At 41.0% G+C, this 15,663-nt stretch overlaps 2 protein-coding genes across 2 annotated transcripts; one reads left to right on the plus strand and one right to left on the minus strand.

Annotated features, from left to right (window-relative positions):
- Positions 1 to 242: 242 nt before the first annotated feature.
- On the plus strand, positions 243 to 5,187 carry LOC105021410 (neurofilament medium polypeptide). Its single transcript, XM_010889061.3, has 3 exons — positions 243 to 1,445; positions 2,386 to 2,510; positions 2,930 to 5,187. The coding sequence occupies exons 1-3, from the start codon at positions 417 to 419 to the stop codon at positions 4,896 to 4,898; spliced, it is 3,123 nt and encodes a 1,040-aa protein (XP_010887363.1). The 5' UTR covers positions 243 to 416; the 3' UTR covers positions 4,899 to 5,187.
- Positions 5,188 to 6,273: 1,086 nt separating this feature from the next.
- On the minus strand, positions 6,274 to 15,593 carry vdac2 (voltage-dependent anion channel 2). The gene is made up of 9 exons (XM_010889062.5): positions 15,464 to 15,593; positions 13,159 to 13,230; positions 12,484 to 12,533; positions 12,152 to 12,304; positions 11,904 to 11,956; positions 10,394 to 10,621; positions 9,215 to 9,365; positions 8,834 to 8,891; positions 6,274 to 7,231 (listed from the first exon to the last, which is right to left on the minus strand). The coding sequence occupies exons 2-9, from the start codon at positions 13,223 to 13,225 to the stop codon at positions 7,140 to 7,142; spliced, it is 852 nt and encodes a 283-aa protein (XP_010887364.1). The 5' UTR covers positions 13,226 to 13,230; positions 15,464 to 15,593; the 3' UTR covers positions 6,274 to 7,139.
- Positions 15,594 to 15,663: the final 70 nt, after the last annotated feature.

The following is a 15,663-nucleotide window of genomic DNA, read 5'->3' on the forward strand; positions in this document are numbered from 1 at the left end:
AAGGCAAGTATACTTAGGCAAACGAGAAAGTGTAACTCATTCAAAAAGTATTCAAATATTTAGTAGATAGGATAACAAGGGTAGCTATTGCCCATTGGATATGACAGTATACTGAGCGTCTCACAGTTTATTGAAAACGTATCACGTTGTGCAGTAAGTATAGTGTACTGACGTCTGAAAGTGAAATGATCTCCTACATGACTACGTCACTGCTGCTTGCGACAAAACGATGTAGTGGAAATGCGGAGACAGTTGAGGAAGAGCGTTGGAATGCAGTCCAGCCTACGCTGATTCTATACATTTTCAGCACTATGGACTGTTCCATTTTGCTGCGCGAGCGGACCGAGTGGGTATAAAAGAACAAGAGCAACGCTGCTTTGCCTGCACATCAGCACATCTAAGTCCAGAGAGGCAGTATGTACCACAGTAAGGAGCACCGGTCGGGTTCTCCGCATAGGGGAAGTCAAGCGGAGTATTCTTGCTATCAGCCTAAACTCACCGGATCTCCCTTGACGTCCAGGAGAGTTGGCTTTGAGTCAACTACCGCCTTAACGAACATTGATTATGTACAGACGACGAAGAGGGAATCTGGATCGGTTCTGACATCATCCAAGAGCTTTTTAGATTTCTCAAACCCACTTACCGGGGTGTTGACGAAAATTAATGAGAAAGAACTACTCCATGCTCTGAACAACCGTTTTGCAGGGTTTATTGAGAAGGTGCGTCATTTGGAGATTCAAAATGAGTCGCTCGAGAGGGAAATCGAGGAAATCAAACAAAAGGCACAATCCCCTGCGTCTCTAGCCCAGGTACACGAGCCGGAGCTGAGAGACCTGAGGAAACGACTACACGACACCACACTAGAGAAGCGTCAGATCGAGATAGAACATCAGAACCTGGAGAAAGAATTCCTCACCTTGAGAGACAAATACGAACAGGAGGCTCGGGACCGATCAAATGCAGAGAACAGCATCCTGGTGCTGAAAAAGGATGCCAATGAAGCATACCTGGGCAAACTTCAGCTGGACAAGAAAGCGCAGGCTCTGGTGGAAGAGATCCACTTTCTGAAGAAGAACCATGAAGACGAGGTGTCGGAGATGGTGGCTCAGATCCAAGAGGCTCAGGTGACGGTTGAGGCGTGCGGTTTTGGCAAACCTGACATCACTGCGGCTCTCCGGGACATCAGGATGCAGCTGGAAGGTCACGCCGCCTCCGACATCCAGCAGCCGGTGGAAAGCCTTCGGGTCCAGTTCGCACATTTGACAAAAGTAGCAGAGAACAATAGAGCGGTGCTTAAAATTACCCAACAGGAGATTCAAGAGAACAGAAAGCAACTCCAAGGGAAGAACATTGAACTGGACTGCGCAAAAGGAACTAAAGATGCCCTGGAAAAACAATTACATGAGCTGGAAGAGCGTCACTATGAACAAATTATTCATTACCAGGTAGGTTGTTTTTTCGTCTTACAATAATCCAATGCGCTGCTAAAATTTGAAGTTTGCACAACTTTTGATATTGTGGATATTTCATATTATTAGGTTTCATGTTGCAACCAACCCAATTTGCAGACCATTCTGTTAAAGGTTGTTTTGATATAGCTTTGTAATGTGAATAAATAATCAAAATATTTACTCTTTAACCTTTTGGACTGGCTAATACTAACTAATACTTTTCAAACTAAAACCGTTGTTGCATAACATCTTAAGCATTACTGGTGCATTACAATTATGCTGAAACTACTCTATTTAAGAAAGAAACGCCTTTCAAATTTTAGAAATCTGCAAACCTGTTAGGGAAACATTGGTTGTTCACAGTTTTTGATACCATTTATCTTTTAACATAAATGTTTTAGTGTAAAAGTTTCATTTAGCTGATTTAGGTTTTAGTTTGAACCATTACAGCTACAAACATCAGCATCACTTTATTATGGTACAGATTAACTTTAATTTATTATCAAAAGATTGTTGATGGTATTTGTGGTTCTTTAACTAGATAACCATTTTAATGCAGCATTAAAGGTCTACAGACGTAAAGAAAATAACATTCCTTTGACATTTTATGACAGCCAAATGTTCTCATACTAGCAAGCTAATGATTTTCAACTAATGATCATATAAAAGTTTATTATTTAATATTGGCCTGCATTTGTCATGTTATGAGTGTTATTGGTGTAATCAGATTGGAATTATTATTTTAACTTACTGTCATTGAATGTATTATGTACTAACATGTGTTACATCTATTTATAGTTCAGGCAATTCATTGTGGTGTTATTTATACTCTAGACCCATTAGCTCAGAACAGAAATGGTCCAAAGCCAAACCAAGTTTCTAACCGCTGGCTTAAAGTGTTGATTTTATTCATGTGCTTTGCTTTTTCATCCAGGACACTGTCAGGCAGCTGGAGAATGAGCTGACTAATGCTAAACTAGACATGTCTGGCCATCTAAGAGAATACCAGGACTTACTGAATGTCAAAATGGCTTTGGATGTAGAGATTCACTCTTACAGGTAAGATACATCAATGTTGTCTTTGTCATTATTCAGGGCTACTGGTTGAAAACCTAGCATTTTAGAGAATGTTTAAATTATTTTAAATATCAATGCCTAGCAATACAATATAATTGACTGGGGAGATTTTCTAGGAGATAGTAAGTTCTCTGACTTAGGGGTCACAAGACATACAGTACATATTCTAGTCCAGCACCGGCACATATGAATCAACCCATTGCTGGGTTAAATCATTTTCTTGAAGTGCTCAATATCATATTTAACAGATCAAAAGAACACACCATTACAATGGGATACAAAATCCACAATATTATTAATATGAACATATTGATCTTGAGACACATCCACACTTTTTGGGACATATTGATACTGGAATCATGACAGTAATAACACATAACCATCTCTCTGTCTCCCAATAGGAAACTCCTGGAGGGTGAGGAGTCCCGTCTGTCCACCATCTCTGATACCCACATCTCCATGCCCTACATCTACCGCCAGTCCCCTGTCTACACCCTGCCTTGCTTGGCTGGACAGGGAGGCCACAAACGCAGGTCTGAGCCCCAATACAAGTTTGTAGAAGAGATCATCACAGAGACCACCAGAGAGGTTGAGATGTCAGAGTTTGAGGAGGCAGGTTCCAAGGGGATGGCCGGGGGAGAGGGGGAGAGAGAGGAGCAAAGAGAGGAGGAGCAAAGAGAGGAGGAGCGAGAGCTAAGTGATAAAGCTGAAAGGAGTAGGGAAAAGGAAGATGAAGACAAAGATGGAATTATAGTAGATCTTAAACAGGAAGAAGATTCTGAGGAACAACAGATGGAAACATTAGCAGAGGTTGTGATAAATGGAGTTAGTCCTAGTGAAAGAGGAAAAAGAAGGGAAGATGACAAAGAGGAGGAGGAAAAGGAACAAGAGCCAGATGCAATTAAAGTGAAAGATACTAAAATGATTGTCCATTCAGCTGAGATGACTAGTCAGGGAGAGAAGGACAAAGGGGACAAATCAGATGAGCAAGACAGTGACATAAATGATGCAGTAGAGACTAAAAACAATGACACCCTAAACTACGATATGTCCCAACGAGAGGTTCCCCTAAAGATTGACATTTCAGCAGAACCAAAAACAGAACGTTTGATGAAGGATCAACCACAATTTTCCCTTGAGAACATCTGCAAAGAGCCTAAGGAAAGCAAAAAAGAGGGCAATCAGAAAGTGCAGAATGCCTCATCACTAAAACAGAGAGCTGATGAGAAGGAACAAAGAGAGCTAGACCAACCAGAAGACGCAGAGAATGCTGTGACAACACAAAAGGAAATCTATGTCAAACCAGTCTCAACTGTCACTCGTGAAGAAGAAACTTCTGTTGAAACAGACCCAAACATCACTCCTAAAGAAACAATCCCAAAATGTAAACCCACTCTTATTCCTGAAGAAATATTGCCAAAACCTGATCCAGTGGTCCCCCTCAAAGACAAGATATCCCCCAAACAAGATCAAAGCATCTCTCCTAAAGAAGAAACATCTAAACAAGAATCAAACATTACATTTGAAGAAGCAATGTCATCAAAATCAAACCCAATAATTACTCCTAAAGAAGAAACCTCCCCAAAACTGGACTCAACTAACAGCTCTGCCAAATCAGATCCAAGCATCATTCCACTAGAAAAAACTACAAAACCAGACCGAACTACCATCACTCAAGATGAAACTTCCCTCAAACCCGACCCAACAATCACTCTTAAAGCAGAAACCTCCCCAGAACTGGAATCTACCATCACCCCTAAGCAAGAAACCTTTCTTAAACCAAACACAACCATAATCCCTAAAGCCATGCCTGAAGTAAGGACTTCCCCCAAACCAAAACCAACCATCACACCTAAAGAAGAAACTACCCCTAAACTGGAATTAACCATCAAAAAGAGTGAAACCACCAGCAGTGGTGAAAAAGATGAGACAAATACACTACCAATTAAACAGGTACCTTCAATTGCCAAGAGAGAGGTCTTACACAGCAAGGAGCCAGCGATTAACACAACTCAGGAGAAATCTGAGGAAAGTGTGGCCAAAGATCCTGAGAATGTTACAGATTCCAAAGACAAAACCCCAAATACAGAGAGTGTGAAGGCGAAGGCCTTTGAGGCGAAATCTGAACAAGCAGAGATAGCTACAAAGACATCACCAGTGAAAGAACAGAATCTATCCACCATGGGTATGAAAGAGAAAACAGTTAACAGGCCAGAAAGAGAAGAGGTAAAATCTAAAATCAATGAGAATGGCTTTACACTTGGTGACGAGAAGAATAGAGATGACACAAATACAAAGAACACAGGGCAAGCGGTTGAGGCAACTACAAAGGAGGCTAAGCCTAAAACCTGGGACTTCACCTCTTTTTAGAATGTTGGTGAGAACATGTAGATGTTTTCTGTAGAACCGCATTAATGCGTTTGTGCAAGGCAAGACCTCAAAGTGAGAACTGCTCAGGCTTTAAAGATTATCTGTTGTTTAATAAATACAGTATCATGATTAATGACTGTCATTTTGATGCACAAATAATAAACTCCTACAAAAGAGAAGTATTACAATACTGAATGCAACAAATGTCAAGTTGGATTTTACTGTATCTGTTCTGCAAAACGGATGGCTTAGGGATGAAAGAGTGAAATAAAAGCAATTTGAAAAACAATTCTGTAACTGTCTGTTCTTACATGCGGTTTTGTCTTCCATGTGATAAAAACATTTTCATTCAACTTAAAAGTTAAAAAAAAAAGGATATAGATAAAACGGTACGTAAAGGTCATTCAGTTATGCATATGAAAAAAGTGAATAAACACCACAGTTCAACTTCTGAAGTGTGTTGCGATCGTTCATCGACCATGTTCCCTGAATCTCACTCTTAGTTCTCCTTTGATATCAAAGGTTACCTTCCAGGATAACTATATTGGATTCAACTGCTGACAGGATAGGGGGTGAACATAACAGTATAACCACAATATAGAAAATGTATACATGACATCCGACAGCAATTTAGGAGAAAACACCAAAGCCTTGATTCAGTTTATTTTGCACTAATAGAATAACACTGATTATTTTGAGGATAACCAGCGATCTGAATGTTAGAAAATCATGATAAACAAGTTGCCCAGGTGGTAACATACCCTTATAATCTTAGCCCAATGCAGCCAATAGAGGACTAGGCACCTGGCTCCCCTCCAGGTTTCATCCTAGGTTCTTGTCCTAGCAAGTCTTTCTTAGGCCCAGGGCGTCAACGTCTTGTTGAATTTAAGTTTTAGCCACTGTCAGAAGTCACTCGAGCTCCCATTGAATGACAGAGGTACAGGAAATGCTTGGTTCACTGAAGAGTTTAAGCAATAAAAGTTGATTGTACTAAGGCTAGACTAACCCTCAGATTTTATATGGGCATGCAATTTTGTTTGAATGTTTTTGTCAGTTTACATTGTAGGGGATAGGGTGATTGAGTGCTAGGCCACAAGAGAGCAGTTGGACGGCAATCCTGTTGAAGTTATAATCCATATTTCAGGCAGCGTAAACATTAGAGGACAGATTGGCAGGGTCACCATGTCGTCAGGCAAGGTTTACAGCATGACAACAAGCGCCAGAATATCCATAGGTTTATGAAATAACTGCTACAGCAAAAAAAATAAAGTGGTAACTTAACTACAGATGCATATACCACAGCAAATCCATATATAGCAGGGTTGTTAAATGTTACAAACTCTTTAAAGACAGAACAGTCAATCATCACTCAAAATTCATTATTTGGTTTGTAGAGTTCAAATTCTTTATTTAAAAGTTAAACATACACATAAGGACCTCCCAGTTCCCCAGCGATTGCAGTCTCAACCAGCCTAGTAAACAGATGAAGAGACTGGGAGAGCCTATTGTCAAGACAGCAGTACCCAGGCAGTTTGAAACTACTATGACCCTTAAACTCCTCCCTTAGATATCTGCAGTAAAACAGAAAACAAAAGCAAGCCTGACAACTACTGTTACCCCTCAGACTCTTGAGTACCAAGAAACTGCTCAGTTAAAGGGAGGACTTCATGTACAGCTTTTATAACATCTCAGACCATGATGCCCAATGACAGAGTATCCTTGTGGAAAGAAACATTTCATGACAGGATTTAAATAGTGAGAGATGTCTAGTGTACAGAACAACATGGTTGCAAATCAGAGATGCGTTCAGACAACAGAATCAGGTGATTGGTTAGAAAAGGGAAAATTTGAAATAAGGTATGAACAAACCTGCACCCGCCGCATTTAATCAAGGGTCACAAAAGAAAACCACTTCAGGGATTAACACAGAACCTACAGATGACAGACTGACCGTGGGATGAGAATGTTGTGGTATTTCACCAGCAGTATTTTAGACCAATACATTGCAAAGGTGTAAATTTATCCAGTGAACGAATATTTTAACAGAAACCGCAAAGCAAACATCTATACCAAAGATGGACAAAAAATAACTAGTCATAAAATGGTACAGAAAGTGTTTTTCTTGTAGCCTCTGAACACATCCTGTCCTTCCATAACATCCCATTGCTGGTCTGAGTTGGAAATACATTTTTCAAGCCAGATTTTGATGATGTTCTCTTCTCCCTTCACCTTGAGCAGAGTTTAGGCCTCTAGTTCCAACCCAAGGCCCAGCTTGTGGCCTCCGGCGTTGATGCTCTTACCATCCACCAAGGCAGAGAGGGTGAGTTTCACACCTGCAACAGCAGAGGTAAGGGATGAAAATGAGGAAATAAACGTCAACTAGGGATGGAACGGCAGGCATCTTGAGGCCAGACTGTCTCACGCGGACGACCCATACCAGCGGGCAATTACATTTTTTGTTTCATCCCTGGTGTTAATATTTCAAAAATTGAAATCTTTAGAATTAAATGTTATGCTTTTTTATTAGTGAAATAAGTCTGTTCTACATGTACTTAGATGACACTGCAGAAGTGTTTCTATAACATTACTCAAATTTAGAACGATAAAATGGGATGGTCGCATTACTCTGGACTCACTAGCCAATAACCAGCAAGTCGTGGAGGTCCTCTTTAAAACACCATTATTGACAGCAGGTGCTGATCTATGAGACCCTAGTAACAAGCAATGTGTATAGCGTTTAACAAGGCATTCATCCCCACACCTGAAAACATGCAGGGCTAGACATTAAAACAACTTGTATTCTTTTTAAAAAAAATAAAAATACAACCCTCACCGAAACAGAGTAAAGGAGGATGACAACGGTTGTTATAGAATCAATCTGAACATTTGTTTGAGAAATATGATTTGGGCAAAACATGGTTATCTGGCTATAGACAGGTCCAGATTTAGGTACTTTAGGAACAAATGTGCTTAATCTCCAACTCCAGCAGAAAGTATTAAAAGAAAGCCTCTAGATCTCATTTGTGCACTTTGTGAAATATCCTCACCGTCCAACATTTTTAAATGGAAGAAAATGTCACCATACCAGAATTTCTAACTACAAAACAATAGTGAAATTACAAAACTCTGCAATACCATGGCAAAAAAAAAGTGCATAATGAAATTTGTTTAAAAGTAAACAATTATCACTAAAGCACAAACATAAATTTACTTCTTAGGAACATTCAAAAACTTATTATTGAAGCAAGAAATACATTACATTTTGAATTCAATGATGCCTATAGTGCTCAAATCAAACAAAATCCATAATGAGATTAGAAATATACTTGTGATAGATATTTCTGTACAAATCTACTTTATGAGGTTTGCTTTAGGCAAACTGTCATAGGTTATGGTTGTACCTAGCGGTTAACCATGAGGATGGCATGCTCAAAGGCATGAACAACACGGTGGGACATAACCTGTCTGTTTGAGACTGAGGGGAGCGAAATGTGTACTACCTACTTTTTCATATCCCCAGAGGTATATCCACACCGGACTCTTGCTGTCATTTGTTGGCAAGCATGGGTTATTAAGATACACTAATTGAGATGTTGCACGTCGAATGATTGTTACTTGCTTCACTTCTTGCTAAGGTTTGACATAACTGTGACATTCGCAATTGTTCTCTGGTACAATGGATACAACCGAACATGTGAATAATGGAGATCAACCAACCCCCCCCCCCCAAATTGGAATGGGAAGTATAGATTTTCACAACAACGTTATATATGAGATGCAGTACAGCGTGTGAGTTGAAATGGAGAGTATCTTCAAAAGGGTTGCATTATGACATCACACAACTGACAGTAACACAACACAGTTCAACTGACTTCATGCTATTGATAGCTGGTAGGAGAACTGTAAAATAGATACAGCATAACGTGAAGCCTGACCTGGTCTCAGCATCTGGGTGTAACCGACGCCAACAAGACTGGTGTTGTTCACTTTAGCCTGAAAAGAGAATTCACTGATCAATTAACAATCCAAAAAACAGGGGGTCAAAGTCCTAAGCAAGGCAGCATCAGAAACCTATTTATAAACCGCTGGGTAAATTACCCCTTGAAAGCCAGAATACTTACGAGTATAAGAACTAGTAGGGATTTTAGTGTTTCATTCATCTGCACTTCCAGTGCATAACAATTCAAACATTTCCTGGACAAGGAATGAGCAATATCTAAAAAAAATAAAAGCTCATCAAAACTAAGATCCCTTTTCAGTCCTGAAATAGACTGTCAGGGAACCCCCCCCCCCGCCCACCCCAGCACTATACTTACACTGATGGAGGCGCTCTTGTCCAGCTGATATTTGGCTGCGATGCCGAAGTTTGTGCTGTTATTGCCTGCAGTCCAGGCAAGGTTGATGGCTGTCTCCAACGCAGGGCTCACCTTCTGGTAGATAGAGCCTCCAAACTGTGCCCCGTCATTACTGGAAATACAACCAGGAAGAAAATGTAAATGAGATAGGAGAGAAGGGGATATTTCTCTGAGGTCTAGTTAATTTTTTTACTAGGTGCAATTTTGAAATTGTTAATGCACATCCGTTTCTCTGCCAGGACAGCACTGAGATACTATTGCATGCTTTTATTGCATCAGTACCACCTGATATTGCGGAACAACATTAACCAACTAGAATCAAAATACTGGAGAATGCGTGCCAACTGCCAAAGTAGCAACGACACTTCCAGGGGTCAAAACAGAAATGCAAAATGTATATGTATAGAGCATAGTATTGCCCATGTCTCTTCAGGCTGTCATGGGCAAGTGTGTGAGAATATACCTAAAGTAATGAGATCTATGTGAAATGTAAATGTTAATTTAAGTGGCTAGGTGAGGTGGAGCGTATATCAACAGCACGGCAATCATTTGCAGACCAGTGCATAGAGTCCTGGACTTCAAGACCAAACATTCCCAGAAGAGCAAAGAATGACATTGGTACCGGAACAATGCATTTAAAGTCTCCTTATCGTCATCCGTATGAAGTAGTCTGCATGGGCCATTTCCAGTACAAAAACCTTTTCCACTGCCAGGTTTAACAGGATGTCGGACCCTTTCAAACACGGCACAACACTGGCTACACATGCAATGGTTATGGCCATAATTCAAGACGTCTGCCTAATGATGTCAGAGGTTTTCCGTGCGAGTTAGCGGCGTGAATGCACAACCACACAATCAGCCAACTGTGTGATCCTACTGTGACCCCATTGACCAACATCCCTCAGGAATGTTTACGACACCTTGTACAATCCATGTAGGACACAGGCTGGTCCAGGGGACACCGTGGGTCCAACCTCATCCAATACATGTCCCTCGTAAACTGACTACAGATTGAAGGTTCACATCTTTTGATAAAGATATTTTTATATTTAACCAATGCATAGCCTTAGAAGATAACTGGTAGGGTGTGTACACAGCAGAACATTCGGAAGATCCTTTGACAATGTGTAGCACACTTACACATTGGTGTGCAGCTGGAAGTCTCCGGTCTTGTATCCCACAGCAAAGTTGTTCTGGTTCATTTTGGACTTGGCTGTGTCAAAGGACATCTGGTAGCCTGCGAGCCAGCCCTCGTAACCCACGACTGCTGCTCCATGGATGGTGGGCCCAGCAAAGTCGAAGTCCACGTCACAGCCCAGGTTGACATACTCACGCTTGTAGGCAGTCTTGACCTTCCCGCTTTTCTTGCTGTTGGAAGACAAATTGTTTTAGGTTAGTGATTCGAGACACTTAAAAATAGAGGAATCAAGGGTCATGCCCTTTACAGTAAACTAGGTCAAAATACCACAAGCACAAGAGTTCTTCAATGTTTGTTGCACAATCAAGTCACTTATTAAAAATCATGATTTTACACGGGACAGAACAGACATTTTCACAAACCTCTAGACTTACCCAACATCTTACCAAACTGTTAAAACCACAGTATTTAGAGATGCACTCAACATCAACAAAGCATAAAAATACAGGCTACTCAGCAGTTTTTTTTTTTACATGTTTAAATCACAAGATTAATTGTAATCATTACACATTGTCCAAGGCTTACAGCAGATGTATAGAACAAAACTACAAGAATTTACAATTTCAGAAACAATGAACTGGATCCATGAGCCAATGCTACATAACATTAAAGATGCTAGCAGAGTAGCTGAAGACTTCTGTGGGGTGATGTTGGCTTAAGTCACTGACCTTGGGTCAGCGTTCGTTTCCCCCACTTATGGTTTAAGGTTAGGATTAGTGGAGAGGAAGCTGATCCCAGGAGCTCAGTAAACATGAGGCAAGTGAGACAGCCACCCATCTCCGCCTCCCATCTCCACCCCATGTAAGTAGAGACTCCTATTGGCCCATGTATCATAGTTACTACCAGGCATGTCATGTCCCATACCAACATGATTTACAGTTCCTGAAAACTCAAACACTGTGTAGACTAACTGGGAAGCACTGCTGTATAGGAGTGGAGGTGGGGCCCAGGGGCTTGGACAGCACCAATAACTAATGTGCAGATGCTTCTATAGGCTTCTGCTGCTTCCCTTCTGTGGAAACGACTTCAGATCTATACATCAGGGGGCCTTGTGTGGCTCATCACTTATTAAGCCCCCCCTCCATGATTTAAGCCCCCCCTCCCCCAATGTAATCTCAGCCTAGAGCCCATCTAAAATAAATGAACACCACTTAAATGCAACCATGAAAACAACAGTAACACAATCCGTGGTGGGATAATAATAAATAGTGCACAGATGAGCGCCATTTCAGGCTGAAGTTCCTCTGACTGACCCGTCACCACAGCAGCTCCCATAAGGCTGAGGACTGCACAAGACAGATTATGTTACCCTCAAGTTAGGACGCCACACGCTAGTCAAACTCTCCTGGGCTGAGGTTACTATCATCGGCAGCCATACAATGTCCTAACAAATGAGACTTGCTTAAAGTATTACAACTAGTCCTCTACATTGACACTGTAAATTCATCTTACCCTGTGTTTGGAGAAAATGTGGTGTCAAATGTCAGCTTCAGACCCTTTGCAATCTAGGGGAAGCAAGAATAGAATTACAGCAAGACTGATTGCGCAAGTTTGAACTAGACACTTACGAGTTACATTTTGGATGTATATTACTTTACACAGCAAGGCTGGCAGTGGGTATTTTATGACGGATAATAGGCAAAAAAAAAAAAAAAAGTCTAGTTGTGTTCCCAAAGGCATTTCAAATATGTGAATCTAACCTGGTCTTCCACAGTGATCTCTGTTCCCAGGGTGTTGTCAGTGTTCCACTTCTCTGTGAAGGTCAGACCGTACTCCGATCTCTTGTACTTGGTTTCCAGACTGCCCACCACCTTGCTGGTGTCAGTGTTGGAGAAGCCAGCAGTTTTGAACTCCTTCAGGACGGAGGGTTGACAGCAGGGTAAATGTTCTGAATGCACTTGCGTAATGCCACACCCAAGCTATCTGGGGTGTGTATTCAACATTACTGTCTGTCAGATAAAGGCAGCAATGATCAGGCACACAACCATAAAATACAGTACAATAGTTTAAGCCCAGTGACAATGCAACTTACCACGCCGCTGGCAGACTTAGTCTTCACATCAAGCTTCACCTGGCCAAAGCCTTCAGAAAGAAAGCACATTTTGGTCAATTATTAATATATATTTGAGAAATGTAAAACGACATTTAGTAACAACATTTTGTATTTGAGCATTAATTAAACAATAACTAACTTCTGTGGTTCAAAGTAATTTATGGACAGCGTAGAACAGTTTGATCATGTTTTGAGATTGGCAAAGATGCTAATCTAGAATGAGGTGAGAATATTCAGGCAACTGTTTTAACGTGTTTGTTTTACATTGAACACATGAAAGAATGAATGTCACCCCAAGTGTTAACACACAGGCAATATAGTCCAACTAAGAAAACAAGCTTTGCAAGGCAGTCTCCATTAAAACCGAATGCAGTTTGATCGCCATCTTTATTGCCGGTCTACTATACAAAAGTTGCCCCTCTGGCCTTTGATTTAGTTTAATTGGACGAGTTTCTAACACAGGTAGACACGTCAAGTCAAATTTAATCTACACGACTACATTTGAGTCAGACTCTAACCTCATTAGTCAGACTCATAGTGAGGTGCATAGCTGGTTAGTGAACTAGGGGAGGGAAAAATAACCAGGACATTTTAGAAGTCCAAACGATTGCCCCCCTGCTGTACAGTACTGCTCCAGAGTAGAAGATACAGTACCGTAGCCTTTGTTAAAGATGTCCTTAGCGGATTTGCCGAGGTCACCATATGATGGAGGGACAGCCATTGCACCTGGAACAAAAAAAATTATAGAAAAAGATTATACCAATGTCAAAAGAAAGCAGTTTCAAGCATTCTTCCATCCAAATACCTTTTTTTCCAATGAAGATAGTCATGTATCCCTAACAGCTTATCATACTTTCAGATAATATTTGATTTCCTTTTTTTAAATAAGAGTTTATTTTTTCCAATAGCCTGTACACGGCGCACATGTTAAAATTACAATTGTATATATCCCAACATTTCTATAAATAAAATATGGCAGCATTTAAAAACATTTCACATTTCACAAATCTGTCTTTACAGAAGCCAGCTCTCAGTCCAGAGAGTATGTCTTTTCATGCTGAGCCTCCGAGAGGAAATGATAAGCGGCTTGCACATCTGTATAGGAAATTTAACTGACACTCGGCCACACCTTCAGTGACTCAGTCTGTCAAGGCCAGACAGAGGGGGAAAAAAATTAGTATGGGTGGGTCTGGGAAGAACTTGACTTACCAGCCATTGGTTCTTACCAAAGCCACTAAATTATGTCACAGAACAACGCAACCACAGAATCCAGATATTTAAATCAGAACTCAAAAATATTGAAAATAAACTTAATTGGGTTAGGCAGCGAGGAATGTCACCATCTGTATAAATGTACAATGCATGCATCTACCATGTGTTGCCATCAGCAATTGAGCTAATGAAACCCATCTAGATGAAGGCATTTACAAAACCTTTGGATTCATTGTTAACTAACAAGTAGCCCATGCTAATCAGCTAATCAGGGATGCTGTCACTCGACCGGCAAACAGAAACAACCCAATAACACTGGAGATCAAGGTTGGGAAGTCTCAAAACTACTTGGCCACAGGGAAAATGCAGCACATACATCGATCAGTAGAATATTACAAACAAATGCCCTCCCCAGACCCCATACAGTTTCCTCATGATGTTCGCCAACTACAAAGAAACAAAGCCAACATAATGGCCATAGCGCCACCAACCGGTGTAGTTGGTGGTGGGACACAATGGCACGAATTATTGCACAAAAGATGAATGCGCATTCTGGACATGCTGCTAGACATGTAAGAGACTGACTATATCATTCTTGGTTTCATGTTTAATCAGTGACACTTAGCCTACATTTTAATATCTTTATTTCAATATGGGAAGACACTCGTTGTACAGATCCGCGGCCAGCCATTTAAAAGAACAATTCAGTTGAACGAGTGACTATAAAAATAGTCATTACTCAGGTGAGTAAAAGAAGTCGTTCGCAAACTGCATCACTAGCGTCAACGTGTTTAAGTTGTTAGCTGCTGCATTGGCTACTTTCAAGAGACAGACAGTTACTGTTTTATCAATAACTCTGACACCAATGTAGTTTACTGGAATGCCAAAATTCTGCTGAAGTACATTCAAATAGTCACCGAGCAGGACTTCGTTTTCAGAATTGGCCAATCAAAACTCCTATTTGTACAATGTACGGTTCAATCAAAACATTCAGTTATGCCTCCATGACGATCAGCAGCAGACAATGGAATATCGTACATTGCAGTATTTAGTTAGCAAGGTAGCTAACCCTGGACAATAGTGGTACGCCAACTACGGCAATAGGCTTGGCATGACAATTGTCAGAGGGCAAAGATGACAGCTAGCCAGCTTAACTGGAGGAAGCCATTAATACGCAACCATGCTATGCAGCTGGTATGTTCACGTGTGTAAAACTAGCTAGCTTACAGTAACGTATCTGGCTTCGAAGATCACGTCAACTCATATCTTACTAAGACCATTAATCATGCCGGTCAGTAAACGTATGTACTCACTGTAGCATTTCCGCAAGTAACCTTACGTTGTCCGCAATGCAGAATTGTAACTCATTATTGCCATGTGTGCATTAGCTATATGGCTAGAACAGACCGTACTGTACAAGCGCTAGCAACATGCCAACCAAGCCAACTTTGTCAGATAGTTCAACGAAGACTGAATTGATTAGCTAGCGTTACTGAGCAATGCTGAGTAATCTGGTTGATTTTGCGGTCTTCGTACCACACGTGCAGCAGGCATGAGTTGTCATTTCTCGTGCATGCTCACTAACAACATTGCTCCATAGCTAGCTAATGCTTACGCTAACCGGTTAGCTAGTATGCTAGTGAGTACTTTAATAGCGATAGCATTCAGCAGTCCTGGGGCAAACGTGTTCATAAACCGCGACAAACGTGTTAAAATACAGTAAATACCGTTTAGTTGCTATACTTACCGGTTAAAACTGCGACTAGCCGTAAACTTAATGGACTTTTTCGTGTTTATGGCTCCGCACAGCCGCTGTACACTTCACCGGTTGGACTTCAGTGGTGGAGGGCGAATTGAAGGAGACTTCAATGTAATGACATCCAGCCAGCCTATCAGATGAAACATCCCACAATAGAAGGACCCGTGTGCCTATAACGTTTTCGCCTG

This window comes from Esox lucius, chromosome 6, assembly GCF_011004845.1.
Source record: "Esox lucius isolate fEsoLuc1 chromosome 6, fEsoLuc1.pri, whole genome shotgun sequence".
In the NCBI taxonomy this organism is placed as follows: Eukaryota; Metazoa; Chordata; class Actinopteri; order Esociformes; family Esocidae; genus Esox; species Esox lucius.

What these genes read in the sequence shown, in the direction of transcription:
- vdac2 (XM_010889062.5), bottom strand. Translation starts at nt 13,225, where the DNA reads ATGGCTGTCCCTCCATCATATGGTGACCTCGGCAAATCCGCTAAGGAC. An exon ending in AGATCACTGTGGAAGACCAG is followed by an intron (nt 11,957 to 12,151) that starts GTTAGATTCACA and finishes TGCTTCCCCTAG; the next exon opens with ATTGCAAAGGGTCTGAAGCT. An exon ending in ACAAGAGCGCCTCCATCAGT is followed by an intron (nt 8,892 to 9,214) that starts GTAAGTATAGTG and finishes TTCTCTTTTCAG; the next exon opens with GCTAAAGTGAACAACACCAG.
- LOC105021410 (XM_010889061.3), top strand. Translation starts at nt 417, where the DNA reads ATGTACCACAGTAAGGAGCACCGGTCGGGTTCTCCGCATAGGGGAAGT. An exon ending in AACAAATTATTCATTACCAG is followed by an intron (nt 1,446 to 2,385) that starts GTAGGTTGTTTT and finishes TTTTTCATCCAG; the next exon opens with GACACTGTCAGGCAGCTGGA. An exon ending in GTAGAGATTCACTCTTACAG is followed by an intron (nt 2,511 to 2,929) that starts GTAAGATACATC and finishes GTCTCCCAATAG; the next exon opens with GAAACTCCTGGAGGGTGAGG.